The sequence below is a fragment of the Anopheles merus genome, chromosome 2R, assembly GCF_017562075.2.
Source record: "Anopheles merus strain MAF chromosome 2R, AmerM5.1, whole genome shotgun sequence".
Classification (NCBI taxonomy): Eukaryota; Metazoa; Arthropoda; class Insecta; order Diptera; family Culicidae; genus Anopheles; species Anopheles merus.
In genome coordinates, this window is record NC_054082.1 from 48,380,008 (window position 1) to 48,403,177 (window position 23,170).

The window sequence follows — 23,170 nt, forward strand, 5'->3', positions numbered from 1 at the left end:
TCGCATCTAGCATCTGGAATGCATCTAGCATCTCGCAGATCCACCACCACTATCCTCAGTGGCGGATTAACATGAGTGCAGATCCTAAGCAGTCACGTGAATATAGGCATTTCTGAAGTGTCAAGTGAGAAAATGTATGAGTAACTCTAAACTAGAGAAGGATTGTGAAGCAAATTTACTTGTGAGCGGGGGCTGGCTCTTTTTTTTTTGGATCCCTTGAGGCCTCGAAGCCCCACGCGGCCGCTTAGTTTGCTTAGAGCTTAATCCGCTTTGACTACACTACCTCTAAGCGACACTGATGAAGCAAGACCGAATTCATGTTTGCGAATTCATGCCGTACATTTATCAATTTAATTGACTGTCCTGTCGATCAACAGCACGGACATCACATTGAAGAAACTATAAATGCTGCTCTACCCAACACAAAAACTATTAGCTCCACGAAACCGACCGATGATGATCTATTGTAAAATTTCGCCAAAACTGATTTAAACTGTAGGAAAAATAGTGTTGAAGCTGGTCATATAACTTCATCAGCTCGCGCGCATCACCCCGTCCTGAATAGTGATCATACAACCACCATCACCAATATGAAAGTATGGCTTTAATTTTCTATTATCAAACCGCATGTAGCTACAAAAAACATACACGTGTCGTTTAAATCTATGCTTCCTACCGATATCATTACCGTTCTTCGCCTCACGAAGTGAGATGCAAATATGGATAAGATATCATTCGTATCATTCAAAGTGGGCATTCAAATTTCGCTAAAGGATGTAGCATTACAATATACTACTTGGCCTCAATATACACAATATACAATATACTACTTGGACATTAACCATCCGCAAGATCGTTGATCAGGGATCATCGAGCCGGCGTTTCATCGAAAGATCTCGTTTCGATTCTGTCCAGTTTGGATCAGGTATTTCATGCCATGCATCTATTCCTGTTTCCGCATCATTGTCGACCTCAATCTCAGCTCTCTGGTCAAAATGCTATACCGCTGCTAGTAGAGCACTTTGTGGTTTACTATCAAAATGTTCATTGGTTTCGTATCAAATTAAATTAAATTCTACTGAAAAAACGGAGTTTGAATTTATAGCTCTAACTGAAACGTGGCTTAATGAGTCAATATCTTCAAGCCTCTTCATTGACTGTGAAGCTTATAGTGTCTATCGCTGCGATCGAAATATCCTTACCAACGACCGTTCCCGTGAACGGGGTGTTTTGCTTGCTTGCTGCAACCATTTCTCCTCCATTGCAACACCAATCAATCCGCTCTCGAAACACTTAGGATACGTCTATCAATTTCGCGATTGCATCTATAGGATGGGGTGGTATATATTCTGCCATATTTAAGCACTGATGGTGAACACCTTGTAATTTTACATCCAACCGGCCTTCATTGCATGGTCATTGGTTAACTAGATGAATCATTATCTAGACCTGGTGTTTACCAACTCTTTTGCCGCTGTTTGCTGTTTGTTTTTTTTTTATTCTATAATAACTTCTGCTCTTCTTTCTTGCACTTCTGTTTTCCGCTCTACTTCTAAACCCTGTCGGTCTGATCGTACCCTTCGCCGTCTGAAACAGGATAGAAAAAGGTATCCATTTGTTTATTGTCGTAATCCAACCATCCATAATCAGCGTTTATTCAAATATGCAGCATCGACCCATCGGTTATAGAATAGGGCTCGTATATGTCGTATATGTATGTACTTGCCATTGCGCTTTCGTTCAGATCCATCTGCGTTTTGGCGGTTTGTTAAGGTTCGCAGGAAATGTAATGCGTTACGGAACGAAATATACCTAGATTCTCAGACTACCAACAATAATGCTGACATCTGCGAACTTTTTGCCACACATTTGTCCAATATGTTTGAAGAGCCTATTGATAACCCTAATCTCTTGGTAAATACCCTCACCCATACTCCCGAAAGCGTTTAAAGTTTTTAAAGCATAGTTGTTGTTAATGAAATGGTTGAACAAGCTTTATCAAAGCAAAATCAAATCTTACTGCCCTGGTCCTGATGGTATTCCTGCCTCTGTAATAGTGCATTGCATGGATACACTGGTACCTTGTAAAGATTTTTAACCTTTCATTGTCGTCAGGTATTTTGTTGGTTTGTCCCGGCGTTAAAAAAGGGTTGCAAAAATTCCATTTCTATCTACAGAGGCGTTAATTAAACATGTGCTATAGTTAAGGCCTTCAAGTTAAGTATTTATCCTTGTTTGTTTCATAGTTGTAGTTCCGCTATAAGCATGAACTTCCATATTATTCAGGGTTTGCCACAATTTATTAATTGGATGCCATCAATTTTTGGTTGATTCCCATATTTTTTCCGTGCGTTCTCACGATTTTTTGACCGTTTCGCTGAATTTTTGGGTCCAATTTTACTGATAGCCAATCGGACGATACCAATAAATTATGGGAACGAACCAAAAATTTATGGGATACGATGAATAAATCGTGGGACGAGCTTAAAAAAATATGGGAACTGACCAATCAATCGTGGAAACCCCTATGTGACGAACTGATCAACTTCAACTAGTCTCATGTGCTTTGTGTTTAAAATATTTCATAATTTTGATGCATATTAACAACTGGCCACAATACACAAAGACTTTAGAGCTGCTTTTGATAGTATACAACACACTGTTAGCAAAATTACTCGGATTTGAGGCATCTTTTATTTCATGGCTTAAATGATGATGTGATATGTGATTAAGCCATGATATGTGTGATGTATTACCTCTGGATGGCCATCTTTTCTATGCGGACGATATTAAAACATTTTTATTTGTCTCTTCGTTTGAACACCTGCACTTATTTGTCTTTACCTTACCTAACTTAACTTTACCTGGACGTATTTGTCAGATGGTGTTCCACCAATTTTCAAAGCCTCCGTCCTGATAAATGCACAATTATTTCTTTCTCTCATGCTCGTTGTACTATTTGTTTTATTTACAAGCTCTTAAATGTGTCTGTGTCTCGTGTTATAAATTTCCCGCATAAATTTCAAACAACAATTGGATGATCTTTTAGCGAAAGCCTATCAAACCCTGAAGTTCATTCTTCGGACACTGTCCGATTTTAGGAATCCTACTCGCTTAAGGACTCTCTATTGTTCTCTGGTACGTCCAATTTTCGAATATGCTAGTATTGTATAGATTCTTTCTAGTATTGGGGGATGTACTAGAATTGAGAATGTCCAAAGAAATCTCACAAGAGTAGCTTTTCTACGAATGTTTCATCACACACATGTGCCGCCCTATGAAACAAGTTTACAACTGTTTGAGTTACAAACTTTAAGTCATTGTCTGTTTTATTGATGGCCTACTTACATCCTCTATCGATGCACCCGATTTGCTTGCTTATATTTGTTTGTATTTGCCTTCCCACTGTCTCCGTCGTTGCCATCCGTTATCTGTGGAAGCATTTCATACGTTATATTGTCATAATGACCCTTTCGTGTGCTGTTTCAAATGGCTCAACCACTATCATTTGATTTAAACTTTAAATAAATTAATGAATTTTAATTAAATGAAATAAAAGTTTTTGAGTTTTTGGCTGGTTTGTGAACTTTTCTTCTACCGTACTGTTTAAAACTCACATACAACCTTTCATCAAATCTACTGTCTCTCAACCTGCATAAAAAATAGAAAAACAAAAATGTTTCATTCAATCATCTTCGACTCTTTAAACAAAAAGCTTTTCTCCTGCAATTTACAAACGTTAAGTCAATCCCTTCAGCGCTGCACACGCATCTCTGACTTGTTGAACTGCTGACGGTGTTGTTGCCGAACGAAATCGTATCGTTCAGCTCAAACCAGCATCAGCAACCGTTTGCTAAACGCATAGTCTACTACATCTTTTGACGTTTTCTTTCTCTCTCGCTCAATATAAATAGCCATTTTCCTAGTAACAACGCGTCCTACGCAAACAAAACTTGCGAAACGGAAACGTCGGATGCGAAACTAAATATTCATCGCATCCTGTGCAAACTGACTCTAATTCAACCCGGCGAATGCTATGCTGTAGCACTGTACTGTACTGTAGCATGACTGAAACAGCCACCTGGTCGATAGGTAGCTGTTGGAAAAATGTATGCCAATGTTAAATCTCTCTCTCTTAACACCTAAGCTCCAAGTGCCCAAGCGTAGATTAATTTCCATACGATATACCTGCGTGTATGAAATGTCTTTTAACAAACAGTGGCCTGCATTGAAACCTCCTCAGTTCACGATGAAGCATTTCTGGCGAGGCTACGAACGGAAAAATCTTCTAACAATACAATGGAGGTTACAACCCACTAGGCGCAATCAGGAAGCTTCGCCCAGTCAGTGTGCGATCGATGTTTGAGTTTTGCGCCGACGAGGTTCCGAAGGGGATTTGCTTCGTGACGCAGCAGGGACCGGACGAATTTGTTGACATAAATTAGCGATAACATGTTCGTCGGGCAGCGTTGTCATTTCAGGACGGCAAACAAGCCAAACAAATAACCTCGCCGTTGGAGATGACACCCTGGGTTCGGTATCGCCATTGGTGACGATGGAAACAAATATGCGAAAATTGGAGCGCAAAAACAATACTTTGCACGCTGTAAATACAAACGATGATGGTGCCGGGCAAACTTCGATTGCTATTTGCACGATGACCTAGCTGCTAGGTAGCCAGGGAATAGTGAATTGACATGGCTCTGCTTCATGATGAGCTAAATGTTCAGCTTGAAAATAGACGATAAAAGCCATTCTCTTTTCCACGGATGAATTGCGAAACAAAACGATTAAACTTACCATGCAGCCGTGATAACAAACTCAATCAAAGCTCCCTACGTGCATTTTTCGTGTGTGATTGTTATCTCATGATGTGTGTATTTGTGTGTGTATTTGTGTGTGTGTGTGTATTTGTGTGTGTGTGTGTGTGTGTGTGTTTTGTGTGTGTGTGTGTGTGTGTGTGTGTGTGTGTGTGTGTGTGTGTGTGTGTGTGTGTGTGTGTGTGTGTGTGTGTGTGTGTGTGTGTGTGTGTGTGTGTGTGTGTGTGTGTGTGTGTGTGTGTGTGTGTATGTGTGTATTTGTGAGTGTGTATATGTGTATATTTGTGTGTGTATTTGTGTGTGTATGTGTGTAAGAATAACATATGTGCTAATGAAGAGAGAGAGCAATAGAGATCGTTAGCAATTTACACGAATATGTTAAACATGAACTTCTAAAGAAAAAAAATCTATGAAGGTATGATTAAAAGGTATTTAGTTGATTAAAACACTGCCACAGAATTAACTTAAGTTACCTTAACAAAAAAGTAAAATGTAATCATATTGCTGGATTATATCAATAATATAATCCTGGGCTAGATTATAACTGTTCAAAGTCACATTTAAAATGGATAGGTTGCCACGGTTGTATCCTTCGTGGAATCTTCAATCAACCACATTTAAAACCCAGCTTGCTACCGCAGTAACTTTGACTCTTAGTAAAATAAGGTTTTCTTTTCTCGGAAGAAATGTATTAATCCTTTTTGCACATTATAACTTGCCAAGCAAGCAAGGATTCAACAGGACAACGATTTAGGGCTAGCAATACGTAATAGATACGACAAAATTTAATAACATACCTCCTGCTGTTGGGTTCCTCACATTGTCAACGTCCTTACAATGCTGACGTGACGCACATGAAAGCTATGGAGCGCACAGGGTGGAGAAGCAATTAACTTCCAGCAGTTCGAAGTCGGTTGAGTTTGTCGTTCTCGTGTTACGACTGTCACTCACTCCGCCTATAAGGTCAATCGAGAAACGGAAAAGTTTTAATTTCCCCTATCTGATCAATCTGCCACCAGGTTGAGTTTCGATGCGCTCGGTCACAATTATCCAATTCAAACTTGGAACGAAAGTCAAAAGTTGCTCGTAGCTAAATGTGACTTTTCTCACACTTGCTTGGAACTTTGCACCGCGCGCAGGCAATATAATTTCGCTGTCACAGTAACATCCCCATCAAAACATTGAACCAGCACGTTCATTCGCTCGCAAGTAGCGCCGGAATTTAGACCATTGGAAGGATCGGTTAATCTGTGTCAAATAACAAGAGCCACCACACCATGCCCGCTTTGGTGCATCTAGCAAAGGTTCACATTCAACGCATCGCCGATGGTGGCCAGTTCGTGATCGTCAACGGTATGGATCGGTTCATCGGATTTTTTGCGTGGGATGTGAAACTAAACGCAACCTGGCTGAAAATGACGCTGATTGTGTTTGCCGTTGGGTACGAAATTACCGCCATAGCTGCCATGGTGCTAGCCTCAGTAAAAGGCGTCTTTACGGAGAGAAGCTTCACTATGAGCTTCGTCACAATGACTGGGGCCATGTGTATCGTGATTTGGTTGTCGCTGGCCGCCTTCCGTCGCGATCTAACCGGAACAGTCAAGTTTCTACAGCATCGTCAGTGTACTATTCACAGACAGAGCGCAGCTCGCAAAGCTCTAATGGACCGTGTCAACCGGTATCTGTGGCTGTTCTATCTGCAGAACATAGCGCAAGTATTTTTTTGGATCAACCTCCTAAGGAACTGCAGCCCGTTGGCGGTGTTCGAGCTGTCGCTGCTGGACAGTGTAAATGTGCTGCTGTACCCACTGGCAATGACGCTTATGTCATTGATGTTCATTCACACAATAATGATCGTGTCTACGTTGCTAAGTGCCCTAACGCTTGAGTTCTACTGGTTGGGACAAGATTTTGAGCAGGTGTTTGCCCAATGCAATACGTTTGCCGCTTCCGCACGGAAGCATTACTGGGATGGGCTAAAACGAAGGATCGACACTTGCGTTATCGAGCATCAGCGACTGCTGGGACAGATCAGCACACTGCGCAACAATTTGAAGCTTTATCTGCTACTAAATCTCGTTGCCGATTTCTCGCTCATTACGTTTGCCGGCTGCCAGATGGTCATCTCCAGCGAAGGAGATCAGCATCTGTACAGTATTCTTGCTGCGTTGACCGCATGCCTAAATATGCTCAATTTCGGTGGGTTGTGTGATTTGCTCAAGATTCAGGTACGTGTGCTGTGCGGGAGCTTTCGCTATCCCGGAATACAACTTTCCACATTTTACAGGTGCATGCAATCAAGTTTCGCTTGTACAGCTCCCAGTGGACGGACTACTTGCGCCCCGTATCGGGGCCCTTCTTCCGCGCTGCCGACGCATCCGGTCCAGCATACTCATCGTGATGACCCGGGCCGAGCACGAGCTGCGCATCAGTTGTGGCAGCGTCTACGACATGTCCCTCACTACTTGCTGGGCCGTGCTACAGTTCAGCTATTCCGTGTTTACCCTTCTGCTAAGCTTCTTCGAAAACGAACCGAGAGTCCAGTGAGAGAGACTCCCAGGATCGAACACATCGCACTACCTGCTAGCTGGGAAGTGTTCATGCATCCGCATAATGAGCCCATTATTGTTCTGTATTTTTAGTAAAAGTGTTTTTAAGTGACGGTGTCCAAAAATAAACACACAATCACACACACACACACACACACACACACACACACACACACACACACACACCACACACACACACACACACACACACACACACACACACACACACACACACCACCGGAAGTGGATCGGGGTCGTAGCACGTGCGTCCATGTTGAGGCACGTGCTAGAAACACGTCGTGTTGAATATAAATTGAAATTTTATCCTTGGCAGCTTGTAGTGCAGCGAAAGTTGTATGGGTTAGTTTTCATTCATGCAACAGCCCCCAAATAAACGTGAGATGTGTTCACCACGAATACCTAGTAGCGAGGTTGAGCGATACGAGTTACGAAATAAAGCAAAAATTAAATTTTGGCCATACTGTACCTATACTCGGACCAAAAGACGATGTTGAATAGATTTTAAAAAGATTTTTCCACGCATTTTGGATTTTGATGAAAATCCGAACGGTTGAATATTGCACAAATATTCATCAAAATCCATCGCCCGCATCGGATTGGAAAGTGTCCGTCCTTTCCTAGGTTCATCTTTCCCCGAACATTTCGCAAAGCTACTGTCGTTGTTCTTCAAACTAGTCATCTTAACTTTTTCGACAAGAAATCCAAGACGACAAGAAATCCATTTTGTCTCGGGTAAACAGTTTTTGGTCCCAAAGTTTCCTCTTCGCTAAACCGCCGCACCGCCAGCGGGAATGGCCAAGCAATGAATCTGGTGAAAAATCAAACCAGCTTTGTTGACTTTCCCTTTGCCCATTTTGCTCCTCGCTTTTACTCCCATGTAGCCATGTCTGTGCCGCTACATTATCCGTACTCGGAATCGGCATCTTATTTCACTCATCGCATCTTTCCTATCTTGTTTTCACAGCGACTGGATTGCTGCCATCACAAAGACGGTAAGTTTGAAAGCTATTTTAAATATTATTTCGTTTTAATTTTATTCCAGATTTTCATATCAGATAATCTTGGCAAACGGTTCTACGACTGCTTTCTACTTCTAATAATTATTCTACCATTAACGATAAAGTGTCGACTCAAGTCGATGTTTTTTCCTCGTTGGAAAGCTCTTGTCCAAAGCTGATAATTCGCTACAAAAACCTTACTGTCACACTATCGACCGTGTTGTATTTACTCGTATGAATTGTATGATAGTTCACATAATCTCTGAACTCTCGGTTAACCTTCACCGTGAACAATTGGATGAGATAGCTTCCAAAAGTGTACTAATCCAGTTAAAGGTACATGCCAAATCACCTCATAAAACGGAAAAAGAGAGATCAAGAAGGCCATCACGCTTCATTTCGAATAAATCTATTTCGTTTCATTCAATTCCAACATTCGTACACTTGACGCTTCATCGATCTGCCTTTCCAGCATCAGATTCAATTTTGGTTGAACTCACCACTAATAGTTCTACCGCATAGCGTAGTTGTACGGTAGTTTGTTCTGGCCTTTTTTGAATCATTACTAATCTCGGTCCAAAATCTCTGTGCAAAGTAGACTACTAGGATTTCCTTTAGTAGATACACGGAACGAGTTACTACAGAACCGTGCTGCACAGCATCGAATTGAATACCACAAAATTTATTTTATTTTATCTAGCTACGAGGGTAGCTATTTCTAAAGGTGATGTAACAAAGAATCTTAAAGTTAAGAGCATTGTTTAACTACATTTTACTTCCTTCACTAAAAGATTATATGGTTTTTGGTATCAAACGAAATAAGCACTAGTATTGTTAATTCAGCTTGTTTAGTTTCAATGTGTTTTAAATTAATCCACACTCAACTTTTTGTTTTTTTAATGTAATATATATTAATACCCTTCTTGTTGATATTTTACATGAAATTATTCCACCAAAACTACTTTATACCACCAAAACTAATAATTATACCACCAAAACTACTTATTAAGTTATATATGGTATCATCATAAAGCTTATTTTTCATAATTTTCAAACTATCCGCGTGCTCTGTCCCTTTTTGAAGTGACCAACAAAGGTTATGATCAAAACTTCAACTCACTATTTGTTTTCACTTTTCAAACCGTTCATTTAATACTCTTAAGGTATTCTTATATACACGCATAACTACACCGTCTTTCATCTTTACAAAAAAAAACACTTTAGCAAAGGATTAAACACAAAAAACACTCCCCTCGCGAAGATACTGATACTGGTTGATGGGTTTATTGGAGATGGTATACTCGTAATGTGGCTAATACAAAAAAGTGGAAAATACGATTTGATGTAACCAGATACCAGCTTTTACCATTACTTGGTCGTTTCACCTTATTTGTATCCTTGGTAAACGATTCAACAATGGAAAAAGCACGGGAAAGTACGCACGTAATCAGGATTTACTTGCAAGTCGAACTGGTTTTTTTTGATAAAGCATTCAACTTTTCGAAGCGAATGCCTTAAATGGAAAGCACACCCAGTAGCTGACCCAAACCTACATTCTTTCCGCCCATTTCTTTCCCTTTTATCCACTAATAGGTTCAACTACGCTCATAGGTTCGTAGCACCAATCTTCGTTAATTCCAAATTGAATTTTTCCTTTATCTTTCGTATCAGTCCGGGTTTTTGTTGTTTTCCAAACACTCTACCTAGGTTACTGTTTTCCATTTCAAACCTTATTTTCAACGGTTGTCTAATTTTGCAATTGAAGTTAATGAAAACACGCTATCGTTTTGATATTACTCATCCTCCTTATCTTCATTCTGGATTTTTCACTAAATAATAGAGTTTTTTTTGTGTCAATTATGGATGACTTTAACCGTACTAAAATTCCTTTCACATCTCATCTTCATGTATACATTAATGCGTATTATGGTTGGTTTTTTGTGCAGCTTCCCCCACCACCACAAATTGAGCTGGTTGTCGATAAACCACATCTGATGGGCGTTTTACGAAGACCTATTGTACGGATACGACGTGAGTTGCGCCTAATAGGGTCCCCAGATACCATCGCTTGGTCCTACTGATGCTCAATGATATTTGTTTTTCCTTTTTTGCAATACTTACAGCTGCAACCAGCTCAGAAGTGTCTGCCCGGCGGAAAAATCGCCATACAATCGAACATAACACGACCAAGGTGAAGGGTGAGGCAGCAGTTGCAATCATCAAGAAAAACGCACAGGATACGACCGATCCAAAAGGATCGCTGGCTTGTGCTCTGCCCTGGGGCCATGGTTGGGGTTGGGCGACCCTACCCAATGGTATCTGGAGCGGTGGTAAGTATCCAATTTGATTTTATTGTACGCCATATAGGCTGTCTAGGTCATCGTGTTCGTTGATATCTTAAAAAAAATTAACTGGACCAATTAAAAATACTAAAATACTTGCATACTTAAATATCTTAGCATCTTGTTTGCATAGTTAAATATTTAGACATAACAGATCATTCACATAACAAGCACCCAGTATTACACTGTTGTAACTTATAGTCATATAATCAATTCTACCTTGAAAAGTTTGCCTCTAAAAAAATACTATCCAAAAATACAAGTGTGTGACCAAACTGTTATTTTAAACTGTTTAAACCCGAAAACTATATGTTGACTTAAATTCTATAATTCTAGGCTCCATTTATATCTTTAGGTGACGATTTTTTATGAAGCTTGTCTAAAACTCTTATGTGCACTGTTTTATCTGGGAAATATAATAGAATTCTCCCTATTGCTTATTCACCTACACATCCATCACAAATAATGCATCCATTCCTTCGTATTAAATCGATTTGTCACTCAATTGAGCAACAACAGCTAACCTAGAATCCGGCCAGCGCTAGACGACCACAAAAGCACACCTTCAAAAGCGTTTCCGTTCGCAAAAGCGGATTTAGCCTTCCTAGGTCAGCACAGGCCCACATCGTGGCGATCACGACCCATCGTATCAAAGTCATCGATGTATGAAAATTGATTTCTACCACAGAAAAGAAAGTAAATTGAATTCGTGATGCTTATATTCTCTCTCGATCGAACTACCTTCAGTAGTCCGTTGTTTCTTCACGGGCTGTTTGCTCCCGCTCACAGTCAATCCTTATTCCAATCGTCATAAAAATTGAAACATCGTTTGATCAAAAGCAAAACATATGGGTGATGATGATGAATGATGCTCCTGCTCTTATGCCAGGACTACAAAACCTTCATCTTTCTACAAATCACATCAATTTGTTTTCTTGTGCACAGAGTAAAAAAAAAAAAACAAACTGATTGGAAAGTGGAATTGCCCGTGGAACACGAGCAACCCATATTGCCCACGAGCAGAAACATATTGAACTGTGGTGTAGAGTACTTCCGAAAGAGCTCGTTCAATCAACAAAACAGCCAAATCAACGCTCCTGGCGAAAGAGGAAAAAACACATACACGAAAGGTCTAATATTTTTTTATGTATTCACTCGTTGAAATTTTGATCGAACCAGGCAAAAGAAATTGCGTAAATCATCCCAATGGATGTACAAAAATTAATGCAAACATTTGACGCATCGAAAATAACTGCCTTGCTTGTTCTCTAGTGACATGGCAATAACTGTCAATCAGTGCAGAGTTTGTGCTATCAATATCGATTTTTTTTAATTCAGAAGATATTGATTTTTATTAAAAGAACGCTTTTTATGAATACCCGATTCGCTCGATTTTCACAGCTTTACGTATAAAGCAAATAATAGCTATAGATAATAAAAACACATGTCCATTGCTGAAAATAAAGGATAAATTTAACCAATGAGGAAAGATTGCGGAAAAATAAGATTGAACCTTTGTTTTCACTTGATCTATTGATATGTATGTAACAATTTGGCTTGATGTAACATATACAGTGGAACTTAAAGATGTATTAAAATAATGAAAAACAACATTAATGAAATGTTCTGGCGATATAACATTAAAGTAAAATAAAATTTGGTGCCATTTTAAAAGGTAAGATAAAATCAAATTAAGGTTTTTCGTGCTGCATTAGGAAAAACAGTCAGAACAGTGCAAGTAGACAAAAATGAAATAGAATTCAGGCAAGTGAACATAGTCTTCAATTTCCACTATTTTAAAGAATCATTTTAATCTCCTTAAAAATGCCGCAAGATCAGCTACTAGTATCCATTTTTTCCACTTTTAAAATAACTTACATCCTTGCTCAATCAAGAAAATCACACCCAACACACCCAACAATAAGAACGTTCCTCCGATTTAAGAAACAAATCGTTCGGTTCTGGAATATTCGTGCGTAGTCTGGAGCCCAACTACCGCTTCTTCAATTGCTCGACTGGAAGCGATTCAACGTAAGCTCACGAGATATGCCCTACGCCTACTTCCCTGGCAGGATCGCAATAATCTTCCTCCGTATGCTGCGCGGTGCCGTCTTCTAGGCCTTGAACCTCTTTCGGTTAGAAGACGCAATGCACAGTGCTCTTTCATCGCTGGATTGCTAAATGGCTCTATCGACTCATCGCCTTTGTTGCATCGAGTCAATATCTAGGCACCATCCCGAACACTTAGGTCTAGAAAAACTCTACGGCTCGCTCAACCCCGTTCCAGTGCTGGTCGGTCTGACCCTATGTTCCGCATGTCGGCTGTCTTCAACACTGTCTCGGATTGCTTCGACTTCGACATCTCAACTCAGTGCTTCAAGGAACGTCTCCGGCTTTTGCCGTGGCCGCAGTGAATTGCGATGCAAATCTTATTTTTGCTATTTTTTTTTTTTAAATTGAACTGTTACATCTTAATTAGGCCATACGGCCCGTTGAAGATTAAATAAATAATAATAATAATAATAATAATAAATGCTGCACCCTAGTAATTACATTGCCGCGCGTTAATAACAAGTCAATCTGAATTAATGTTTGTCCGCTCGGTATCATTTCACGCACCGTCAATTTTTGCTATTGATGAAAATGAAGCTAATGCCATCCACTGTCCCGAAATCCGTTGGATTAACTAACCGAAAACTTTTCCTCCATGCTTCCGGCACCGTTTGCACCGACACATTTCTTACTTTTGCCATTCGGACGGCAAGTTGTCAGTCGAACAGAAAGGAAAGTTTGATTGAATTCCGACCATCCTCAGCACCAGGCTAGTGCACCAAACTTTTCGAACCGCATCATGAATCTTCTTGCAGCGGCGACCAACGGACACACATCCACTGTTCGTGCAATTAGTGGCAGAAAGCAGCATATTAATCATCGAACGAAGCTATAGGCTGCTTAATACCCCTCAGCCCGTGTTTCCTGGAATATTGTTGTTTTTTGTGCGATGAGCCGATGAGAGGTTCGCGCATCATGCGATTGAGAAGAGCAAGAAAAGAAAAACAAATGGGAGTAGATTTCGTAACAAACATGATAAAAACAGACTGTTTCTCATTATTGTTTTTACCTCTATTCTTTCCTATTCTAAGACACAACGGTGTCCGACCTACTCCTTGCGGCATTTTCTATCCTACCAGCCACGTGTGGTCTTTGTTCCAGTTTCATCCACGCTAAAGGAGGTGAAAAAAAGTTTTACCCTAAAGCAGCGCTCCGCAGCCTCACTCGCCAAATCCTTCGCAACGATGAAGAGCTCAAAACTTTGCTCACACCACCAACATCACCCACTCGAAAACTGCGTGATAAAATGCAATGGTGATGAAACCGCGAAGCGATTATGGTGATCCGCTGACGATGACAACGCTACAAACAACAAGAGGAGGAAACTCAGCATAGACACGTTTTTCCCGCATTCTAATGTGTTTCTATGTCTCAAGTCTTTCACTGTCTCCGGCTTATGGCACACGCAAGTGCAAATGAGGCAGAGCACGCAACCGAAGGATAAGATCTGAAGGATGAGTGGAAGAATAGAAGAAACCCCCGATCAACATGATGTGGATGATGGGGATGATGACGGTGATGATGATTATCATGTTTCATGGGTTGACTTTGATTACACTCCTTTGGCAATGTTGTTGTTGTTTTTTTTATATTAACAATCTACGAAAGGTGGTGAGCAGTTCATAAATGGGAAGATGAGATCGTAAAGATTGTGCAAAGAAGGCGTAGATCCATCAAGACATATTACCCGACCGGAGAGCACAACAAGTATACCCAAAGTTTGATTAATCTGGCACACCAACAATCGTTTTACATGCGAAGGATTTCATTCCTCTCGGTGACCTATTCCCGCATTGATTGTTACTGTATTTCCTTTTTTAGTGCAATAAATGGTCATGTTTAATGTTTTGTGAACACATTGTACGGAAGATCGGAATAGATCAAACGCAAATCGGACCAAGGTTAGGCAAATTTACAGTCACATAAAACAAATGGATCAAATTGCAACGATAACGATACCGATGAATGTTTAACCGGCTAATTGATATGCTCAGATAGACTTACCGGCCGATTGATCCCACTGGTCCACTAAAATGGGCCTCTTAACAACAACCCTCGAGATTTCAAATGGAGGTAACCTGCTTTTTGTAGCCTGCAAGAAACAGGATTCAAGAGCAGCCTAGTTTTAAAAAAACGCTCCGGATTTTGAGCTAAAATGTGGTTTTCCCTAGAGAGACAGTAAAGAAGGACGACAAAGAAACGTGGATCAAGGATTTTTGTTCGGGTGTTTTACTCAATCGCATACTGTCTACATGATCCAAAGCACGGACAGAGAGAAAATTCAAACTGAACACTCCGTAGGAACGATACTGTTCAGTGCCTATGATTGACAAATTTATTAGAAAACTTTTTACACGTTTTTTTCCTGCTTGATTCCATTTGAAACCGATAGAGCGGGATTACGTGAAAATGGATAAGGGGGTTTTCTTTCTTGTTTGCGTCTTTTCTCTTTTATTGTGGTATTACGAGTACCTCAAGTTAGAGCGACTCGTCTGCATTCAACTTCATCAATCACAAAACTTTGACAAATATTAGCTGATTTATTGAGTCTGATGAACAAAAAAGTACAAAAACAATAGCTGCACAACAGAAATAAATCTTTTACATTCGCACCGAATTTGTCACTGTTTCAGATGATTTTATCGTATTTCCTTAATAGAAATTGTGAAGTTCATTTTATAGTCAACTTAACATCGCATATGTAGGTCAACTTTGGGCTCAATCGTCTCAATCTTCCAACTTCCATCCATCCATGAACATTGAAATGAGTTATTTAACGTGAATGTGAATAAACAAAGTCACCTCTCATTTGTGCGTGATTTTTATAAAATAAGTAAAACTAAAATCACATGTCGTCATACTCAAATTTAAATATATTAAATAAAACTAAAATTATCTCAAGAGACTTTCCACACATATCAATCTTACTGTTTGTTTTCTGTTTGTTTGTTTGTTTTTTGGGTTTATTTCATAGCCTAAGTTCATAAAGTTATTCTGCAATTAATTATACATCGAACATAATACAAAATGAAAAGTGCAAATATCATACAAACTGTTGCAGGATTGTCCGAATCTTGGTAGTATATCTTCTTTCTTCTTTTCTTCTTTGGCACAACAACCGTTGTCGGTCAAGGCCTGCCTTTGTACCCACTAGTGAAGTGAGCTTAGCTTTCAGTGACTTATTGTTACCAGGATAGTCAGTCCTATGTATGGGGGCACGGTCTAATTGGCTTAAACCCATAACGCCGGTCTGGTGGTACAGTCGTCAACTCGTACCACTGAACAACATGCCCGTCATGGGTTCATGGTAGTATATAGGCTTTAGGAATATTGAAGAAGTGCAAACCCTCTAATTTTTGGATAAGTTCTAAAACCAATTATGTATTCAAATAATATATTTATACCAATAAATTTGTATTATTTAAAATAATAAAATTGTAATTAATCAAACTATCTCAACTATCCATCTCATTCGCTCCCATTCTCTTGCTTTTGAATCTCTCCAGCACTAACCTGGTCGCAGTGCGAGGATTCGATTACTCTACACGCCCTACCGACGACTCACTGTACCAACATGATAGAAACACCGTGCGCCGGCGGAATTTACCACACCGACATCGGGCCATTCGATTTCCACGGCATCGAGGACGTCGGCGGTGAAGACTTTGACTATGCGATGGACTGTGGAGATTTCATATTTTAAGCTCATTTCCGAGCATCTTTGCGACAGAAAAGATTGCTAGACGTGAGCTCGTCTAACGTCGAATGCCCCCAGTCCAGGCAGCATCTAGCATCTTTCCCACATGGATCTGTCATTAATAGTATATGAACCAGATGTTTTACAGTGTGTTCAGTTAGATGTACATCAACAAAAATAAACAAGGATTCTCCATGTTCCCAAACTACCCATATTGCCTATTAGAGGGGGTGAAAAGGTACGTAGAATTGTCTAAAACACTGTTAATAGTGTATCACGGGCCTATTCACATTTTAACCCTTTTTCAGTTGAAAAAGCACTCTTAAGCAGCTTTATCTTCTTAAGATAAAGTGTTTAAAAATCATTCAGCACAGTATGAAACACCGATGGATACCAAATGAATTATTCTTGACTTTGACAACAAAAAACCATACAAACTTAATTTAATTATCATAAACTGTTAATGGAATAATGCACTTTTGGCACTGTTTTGCATTTCTGTGTTGCATACAATTTTGCGTAACTCGAACCTCTGTCTGTTGCTCATCCTAATATTCACCCTTATCTTCCCTTGCAGCTTACTCACAACAATAACACATTTCTGGTGCCCAGTTTCAATGTATCCACCGATAGCGTGTAGTTAGTACTGCCAAATGTATGTAACAAAGTACACAATCACATGATACCAACGGCCCACGTAAAGGTACTACCAAATTCGATCGAATGTTAGAACAAGGATGAGCGATAATCACCAATGAAGTTATGTCGTTCGTAACTGCAAATCTTATCATTGTAGCTTTGTCGGAGAAGGAGGAAGCAAAGTAGGGAGGGAATAGTGGCCATGTTTAAAACCACTCCACACGAACCTGCAGAGCCTATTGTCCCACGTAGACTGTATATGCTTGTAATGTCATTCTATAGGGTGAACAGAATCGGTGTATCGTGTAGACATCCTTGACTCGGTGTCGTGTTTCGTACAACAGTTATTGAGTGTATGTATGATGGAGTGATAATGATTGATGTTACTGCCTGCACTTCCCGTTCATCTCACCGTGTGCAAATACGTTGCGACACTCCATCACATCACAACGCAACGGGAATTGTAAGGCTTAGCGGGATTTATGAATAAGAAGAAGAAGAAGAAGAAAACGTCAAAATCAAACAGCGTATTTGAAGACGCGAACGGTTTGTAATAAATTTTGAAGAAATATAACACCGAATCCAAAAAGTATCTAAATTTAAAATAAAACAGTATTGCCTTCCCAAAAAACAATTAGATAATTCCTGTCTAGAAGTATTAATAAAAGATGCAAACGATCATTTGATACTTAGCATTCAAATAATAGCAACATTCTATATGCAAAACCGTTGGGCGTAAACGAATCACATACGAGATAAAACGTAGAAAAGTGGAGAAACAAATCAAAAGTAGATTTAAATGACTCCCTTCACCCTGACGTGGATAGGATTCGACATATTATTTACCACTCTTGAAATATTCCCGTTTTTGCGAAACTCTGCAATAGAGCGTTCTACCGAAGATAAAGATTTAAACATTGTTGCTGATGAGATGAGATGATTTTTATAAGAGAAATACACTTACAAAGAAATCATTATTTACCATTAGTTCACTCTCTCAGAATGGCGGTGTAATGCACTGCCCGCGGGGAGATTTGTCTAGTGTGATGAGTTTAGAGTTAAGCGATGTTGCTGGGTGGAATGAAATGCTTATGAAGCAGATCGACGAACAACGCGTACAACAAATCCAACGACCAATTCATTCTTTCTACCTGTTTTTTGTGAGATCGTTACCTTACCTACTACCTACTCCTAGCAGCTAGTTCGTACGGATGCGTAAGGAGATACGCCACGCAAGCGCGTCCTTATGTCAGACAATTTGTGGTAAAGCTTAATTCTACACTAACTTAACATAGGCCGGTGCCTGTCCAGCCTTCGACCGGACCGAGCAGACCGCAATCCATTGCAGTGGATAACATTAATTCATAACTTGGGAAACGAGAAGCAAAGTGCAAATTTAAAACACACACTTACATGCATCGATCGGGATGTAATAATTGAAGATTTGTAAACAAACACTCCCACACACATACTTTAGTAAGACTGGCAAGCAGGCGCTGGTAGCGCTTTTTCAACTAACAAAGAAAGAAAAATAACCAAGCTATGCAAGCAATGTGTCAGTTCGAGATATATGTAAGTTTCATTAGATGCAGTGTTTTCAAAAATGTGTAGACATGCTAACGTGCACCAGAAGACTGCTGTCCTCCGATTGGGATGAGGCCATCAGTCTTCGCCAATCGCGTAGTATATTTTAACCCCGAACAATACAATATACTCCCGAAAATCAGTCCCCTCCCCCCGCTCCTAAATAGGTCATAGACAACCTAGGGATGTGTCGAGCTAGCAAGAGATAGCCAGCAGCTTATTTAAGATTATATTTAAACAAAATACACACACAAAATACGGGTAGAACCTAGCAATCCACTAAACTCCGAACGTGGTAGATCGGAAATCATTTTTGAGTACCATTTTTATTGCGATCGCGAATGCAAAATGCGTCGGGTAATTATTGCTAGGAAAACGGGCAACATACAGAGAGCATCCAGCTCACTCACATAATCAAGCTCCAAGCTCTGACAATTCAGCTCAAAGACCCAGAAACAATAATAGTTGTTAGAGACGCTATTCCAGTATATATAGGAGCAGCGTCGATTTAGAAGTCCTACAGAAGGAACGTATTACAGTAGCATTACAACTAGCCTAGGTAAATGTGTCACCAAAACCATGGAGAGCCATATACCAGGAGCAAGTGCGCTGGAAACCAGCCGCTACCGTACCATCCAACCAAATGCATGTAAGCCTAATCAACAAAATACACGGTGTGATATGCAGCATAACAAAAGAAATACGTTGACAATGTAGATTACAATACAATCATGACAAGAGGTATGTGTGTACTTTTGTGTGTAGTCGTCGTGCCTGGTGGCAACCATTAGGCGATGCGAATGAAAGGAAACGAACAAAATCCCTCTCGTATGGACATTTAAGTGTAGAACACTGTATAATTAGCAAACACAAAGGTAATTGTAAATGTTTTAGGCATGTTTCAATCGATGTTTAAAACTTATCGACCTTTTAAAGAAACCAGATCGCTAGACGGTAGCGGGTACGTGACGCATCAATAAAGTGCAGCCCAATCGTATATGCCACATTAAAGCCCATTAACCACATAAACAGCAGTAACGCTACTTAAACCACCCATAGATTTATATATTTGCCTGCAGAGGAAGCGAGCTCAATTATAAGCATTCATTGTAACAGAAAAGAGAAGAAAATGAGCAAGTGTGCGTTCCCCTTTCCGTGCTAGAGATCCCGCGTGATCAAGCCCCTAAAACGATCGCTGGACGATCGGAGTAAGGTTAGGCGATAGGGTTTGTTGATTGTCGTTAACACTTGATGTTTGTAAGATGTCTTGTACTAGCACATACACGTACACACTAATCATCGATGTCCCAGTACAGATTCCGGTGCTCTTATCCATACTGGATATTCGGGAAGAAGAAACCTTAAAAAATCAAAACAATTTCTTAGCCTTTGGAAGCCACCGTGCCGGGCGGAGGAAAGGTGTGCAATAAAGCAGTATGTTTTAAGAACGATAAAACTTTGATAAACTTTGATGAAACCAATGAAAACGGATTACTCCTGCACACCCTCCATTTTAATGCCCATTTTGCACTTCTTTAGAACACACGGCGCTGTTGAGCAGCGTGGCATGTAAAGAAGACGTCGCACTCCTTCCCCATTCCAAACCCCCTTACCGTTCTTACACCCTTCCCATGGTTGAACCGTAAATTCGTTGAATTAGCCAATGTGTTTTGCCCATCACGCCCTTATGCGCTGCGGATGGCTCATTTTACTCTCAATAACACCCCAATTGCCTGCAGTGGAAACTTTCAAACTTGCTATCTAGCTCACTGGGCTGTAATGCACTCCTCGTTGTAAGTGTAGTACGAACAGGACAAACTATATTCACAACCATTTATTTTCATTTCTACAAAGCGTACGTAGAATAGGAACAAAATGTCATCCATCCCCAACAAGTTCTCAGTTGGTTGTGTTCAAATAACATGCTCCCATTAGTTTGTTAGTATGCTATAACAATTGACTGCCCCTCTATTTTGTGAAATAAACCCAAGTTATAAATTAGCAGAAAAAAACCCATAAGTTTTTTTTTTGAGTGAGTGGAAAATATGAAAATCTATACGGTAATAGCAAATTATGCGCCAAAACATCACTAACGGGTAAGTTTATCTAAAAAATTTGTATATTTTAGCATCGATTTTCTTCAAGACCATCCAGAGTTGAGATATAAACATTGCTGCAAAATGTCATGAGCATCGCGTAATGATCACCACCGACAACAATAAACATATCTGTGGTAGCTTGATGCTCATTGCTGATACTCAATGAAAGTGCAATGGTGCCGAACACCACATGTCAGTGCTTGAGACAAACGCGATACTCTGACCCGGCGCTCTAGCACCAATCGAACACGACATCGAACATGAAAAATGTATGGGATTTGACATGTTTGTCTTGTTTGTTTGTTTGTGTCTGACAGTGCACCTCCATATGTTTATATGGGTTTGTTCGAGTCGGATGTCGTGTTCGATTGGTGCCAGAGCGCAGCCTGACTGACAAGCTGAGATTAATACCCTCGCAAGCATAATCATGAACAGTGGCCTTTCCGGGCTGTAAACAGTGCTAGCAAATGTCACTGTTTCTGTCACTTCAACACTCATGACGAAGGTCAAGTCATCTCACATACACAATAGTGATGGGTAAATTCAACAAAAATCCGGAATCGCTTCCGAATGACTCCGCCAAAATTGGAAGCGGTTCCGGAAGTTAGGTGCTAAACTCCGACCTCGGAGCCGTATGGAGCCGTCCGGAGCCACTAGTCGGCGGCCGGCACCGGTCGGAGCCGTCGGAACTGATGGAGCCGCTGCTCGGCAGCCAGGGCCGTTGGAACCGTTGGAGTTGTCGGAGCCGTCCGGAGTCGTCGGAGTCATCCGGGGTCGTGCCGAGCCATCGGAGCCGTCGGAGCCGTCGTAACCGACGGAGCCAGTTGGAGCCGTCGGAGTCGTTGTAATAGTCGGAAGTATTCTGAAGCGCTTTAATTTCCCGATATCAGCGATAATTTCATTTTCAAAAACAGCTCACGAGTAAAAAAAGAGTCTTCTTCATTTATTGCTCTGAATTTTTTTGTAGTTAATGGAAAATATAATTATTGTTTTTAACACGTTCTCTATATTTAGGATTCGATTAGTGGGCAGGGATGAGCAACCTGTTGAGGCAAATACGACTTTCGGGTGGCACCATTATAACATATTTTTCATAATAAATATTTGCGCACGATGTCAAAGTGCAATAGAACTATAACGGGAGGTGGGTTTGATAAAATAAAATATTTATACGGAGCAAACAATTATTTTTTACTTTATTTTTGAAAAAAAAAACATACAAAAAAATGTCAGAGCAATAAGTGAAGAAAACCCGTTTTTACTCGTGAGTTGTTTTTTTAAAATGAAATTATCGCTGATATCGCTGATTAAAGCGCTTCAGAATACTTCCGACTAGTGTTGGGAATTTCGTTAAAAAAAAGGAACGGAACGGAACTAGTTCATTTTTCAAAAAGAACGGAACGTGAACCTGGCGTGCAAACGAACTGACCCAGGGCTTAGAAGCAAAACTGTCATCCAGGGGGGGGGGGGGGGGGAGGGGTATTACTTGAGACAGGATATGAAAAGGCGTTTCTTAAATCATCATTCTGAAATCACCAAATCCAGATGGGTTCAACCTGATGTCCAGGAAGCTGTACCAGCTGTGCTAATATAAAGCATGCATTTATTATCTAGCATTTTTAAACTTTTTAGATGCGACGACCATTTTCGGTCAAAGCCTTTCTGTACCACTAATAGGCTTGGCTATCAGTAACTTAAATGCCCATAGCAGGATAATCATCCCAGCGTATGGGGGCACGATCCATTCGAGGCTTTTACCCATGCCGATGTTATTGAGTGGTACGAGTTGACGATTGTATCACGAGATTGACTAATTATTTGAATTCACTTACTATTTGAAACAAATAGTTTTTTTTTTCACATAAATCGTTTACAACATCACGGCACTCAAACGGTTGTCGAATGGAACAGAATGCTTCGAATCGAATGGCTAAATATTGGAATCATGCCGAGTGCCAAGATCAAGTGGATATCGTGGCATAATAAATAAATACATTTTATTTTTCGTTGTTCATAATCGCATATTATAATACATCTCTTCCAACCCGTTCTGCCATATGAGTACAGATTTAAATTTTATAATAATTATTTGTCTGGTTAGGATAAGCTAAATTATAACAAAAAGTATAATAGATGTTACAAATTGCACCATAACACCAAATAACATTTTTGGTCTCGCTTATCACGATTTTTATAAACGATACGCGACGAAGTGCGATGAATATTCCTGTGAGCATGGGAGAGTGCACAGGCAACACATACTGTGTACGAGAAAGAGTGAACAGTTATCTTGCATGCAGCAAGCAACA

The 23,170-nt window shown here is 40.1% G+C and overlaps 1 protein-coding gene, 1 long non-coding RNA gene and 1 pseudogene across 3 annotated transcripts in view; 2 read left to right on the top strand and 1 right to left on the bottom strand.

Moving 5' to 3' along the window:
• The window catches only part of LOC121588893, a 56,494-nt gene extending 36,869 nt beyond the window's left edge, over positions 1–19,625 (top strand). Inside the window, exons 6-11 of one of the 2 annotated variants that reach the window (XM_041907330.1) lie at positions 8,355–8,382; positions 10,335–10,419; positions 10,512–10,718; positions 16,349–16,777; positions 17,117–17,242; positions 17,336–19,625. In XM_041907330.1, coding sequence (XP_041763264.1) covers positions 8,355–8,382; positions 10,335–10,419; positions 10,512–10,718; positions 16,349–16,545 — 517 coding nt within the window. In that variant the 3' untranslated portion in view covers positions 16,546–16,777; positions 17,117–17,242; positions 17,336–19,625. Of the gene's footprint in view, positions 1–8,354; positions 8,383–10,334; positions 10,420–10,511; positions 10,719–16,348; positions 16,778–17,116 lie in introns of both variants that reach the window. The other variant, XM_041907329.1, reaches the window with a different exon arrangement.
• On the bottom strand, positions 3,049–4,633 carry LOC121588895. The gene is made up of 3 exons (XR_006004241.1): positions 3,618–4,633; positions 3,349–3,518; positions 3,049–3,275 (listed from the first exon to the last, which is right to left on the bottom strand). It is a non-coding gene; the product is annotated as an uncharacterized LOC121588895 (long non-coding RNA).
• On the top strand, positions 5,410–7,444 carry LOC121588892 (annotated as a pseudogene).
• Positions 19,626–23,170: the final 3,545 nt, after the last annotated feature.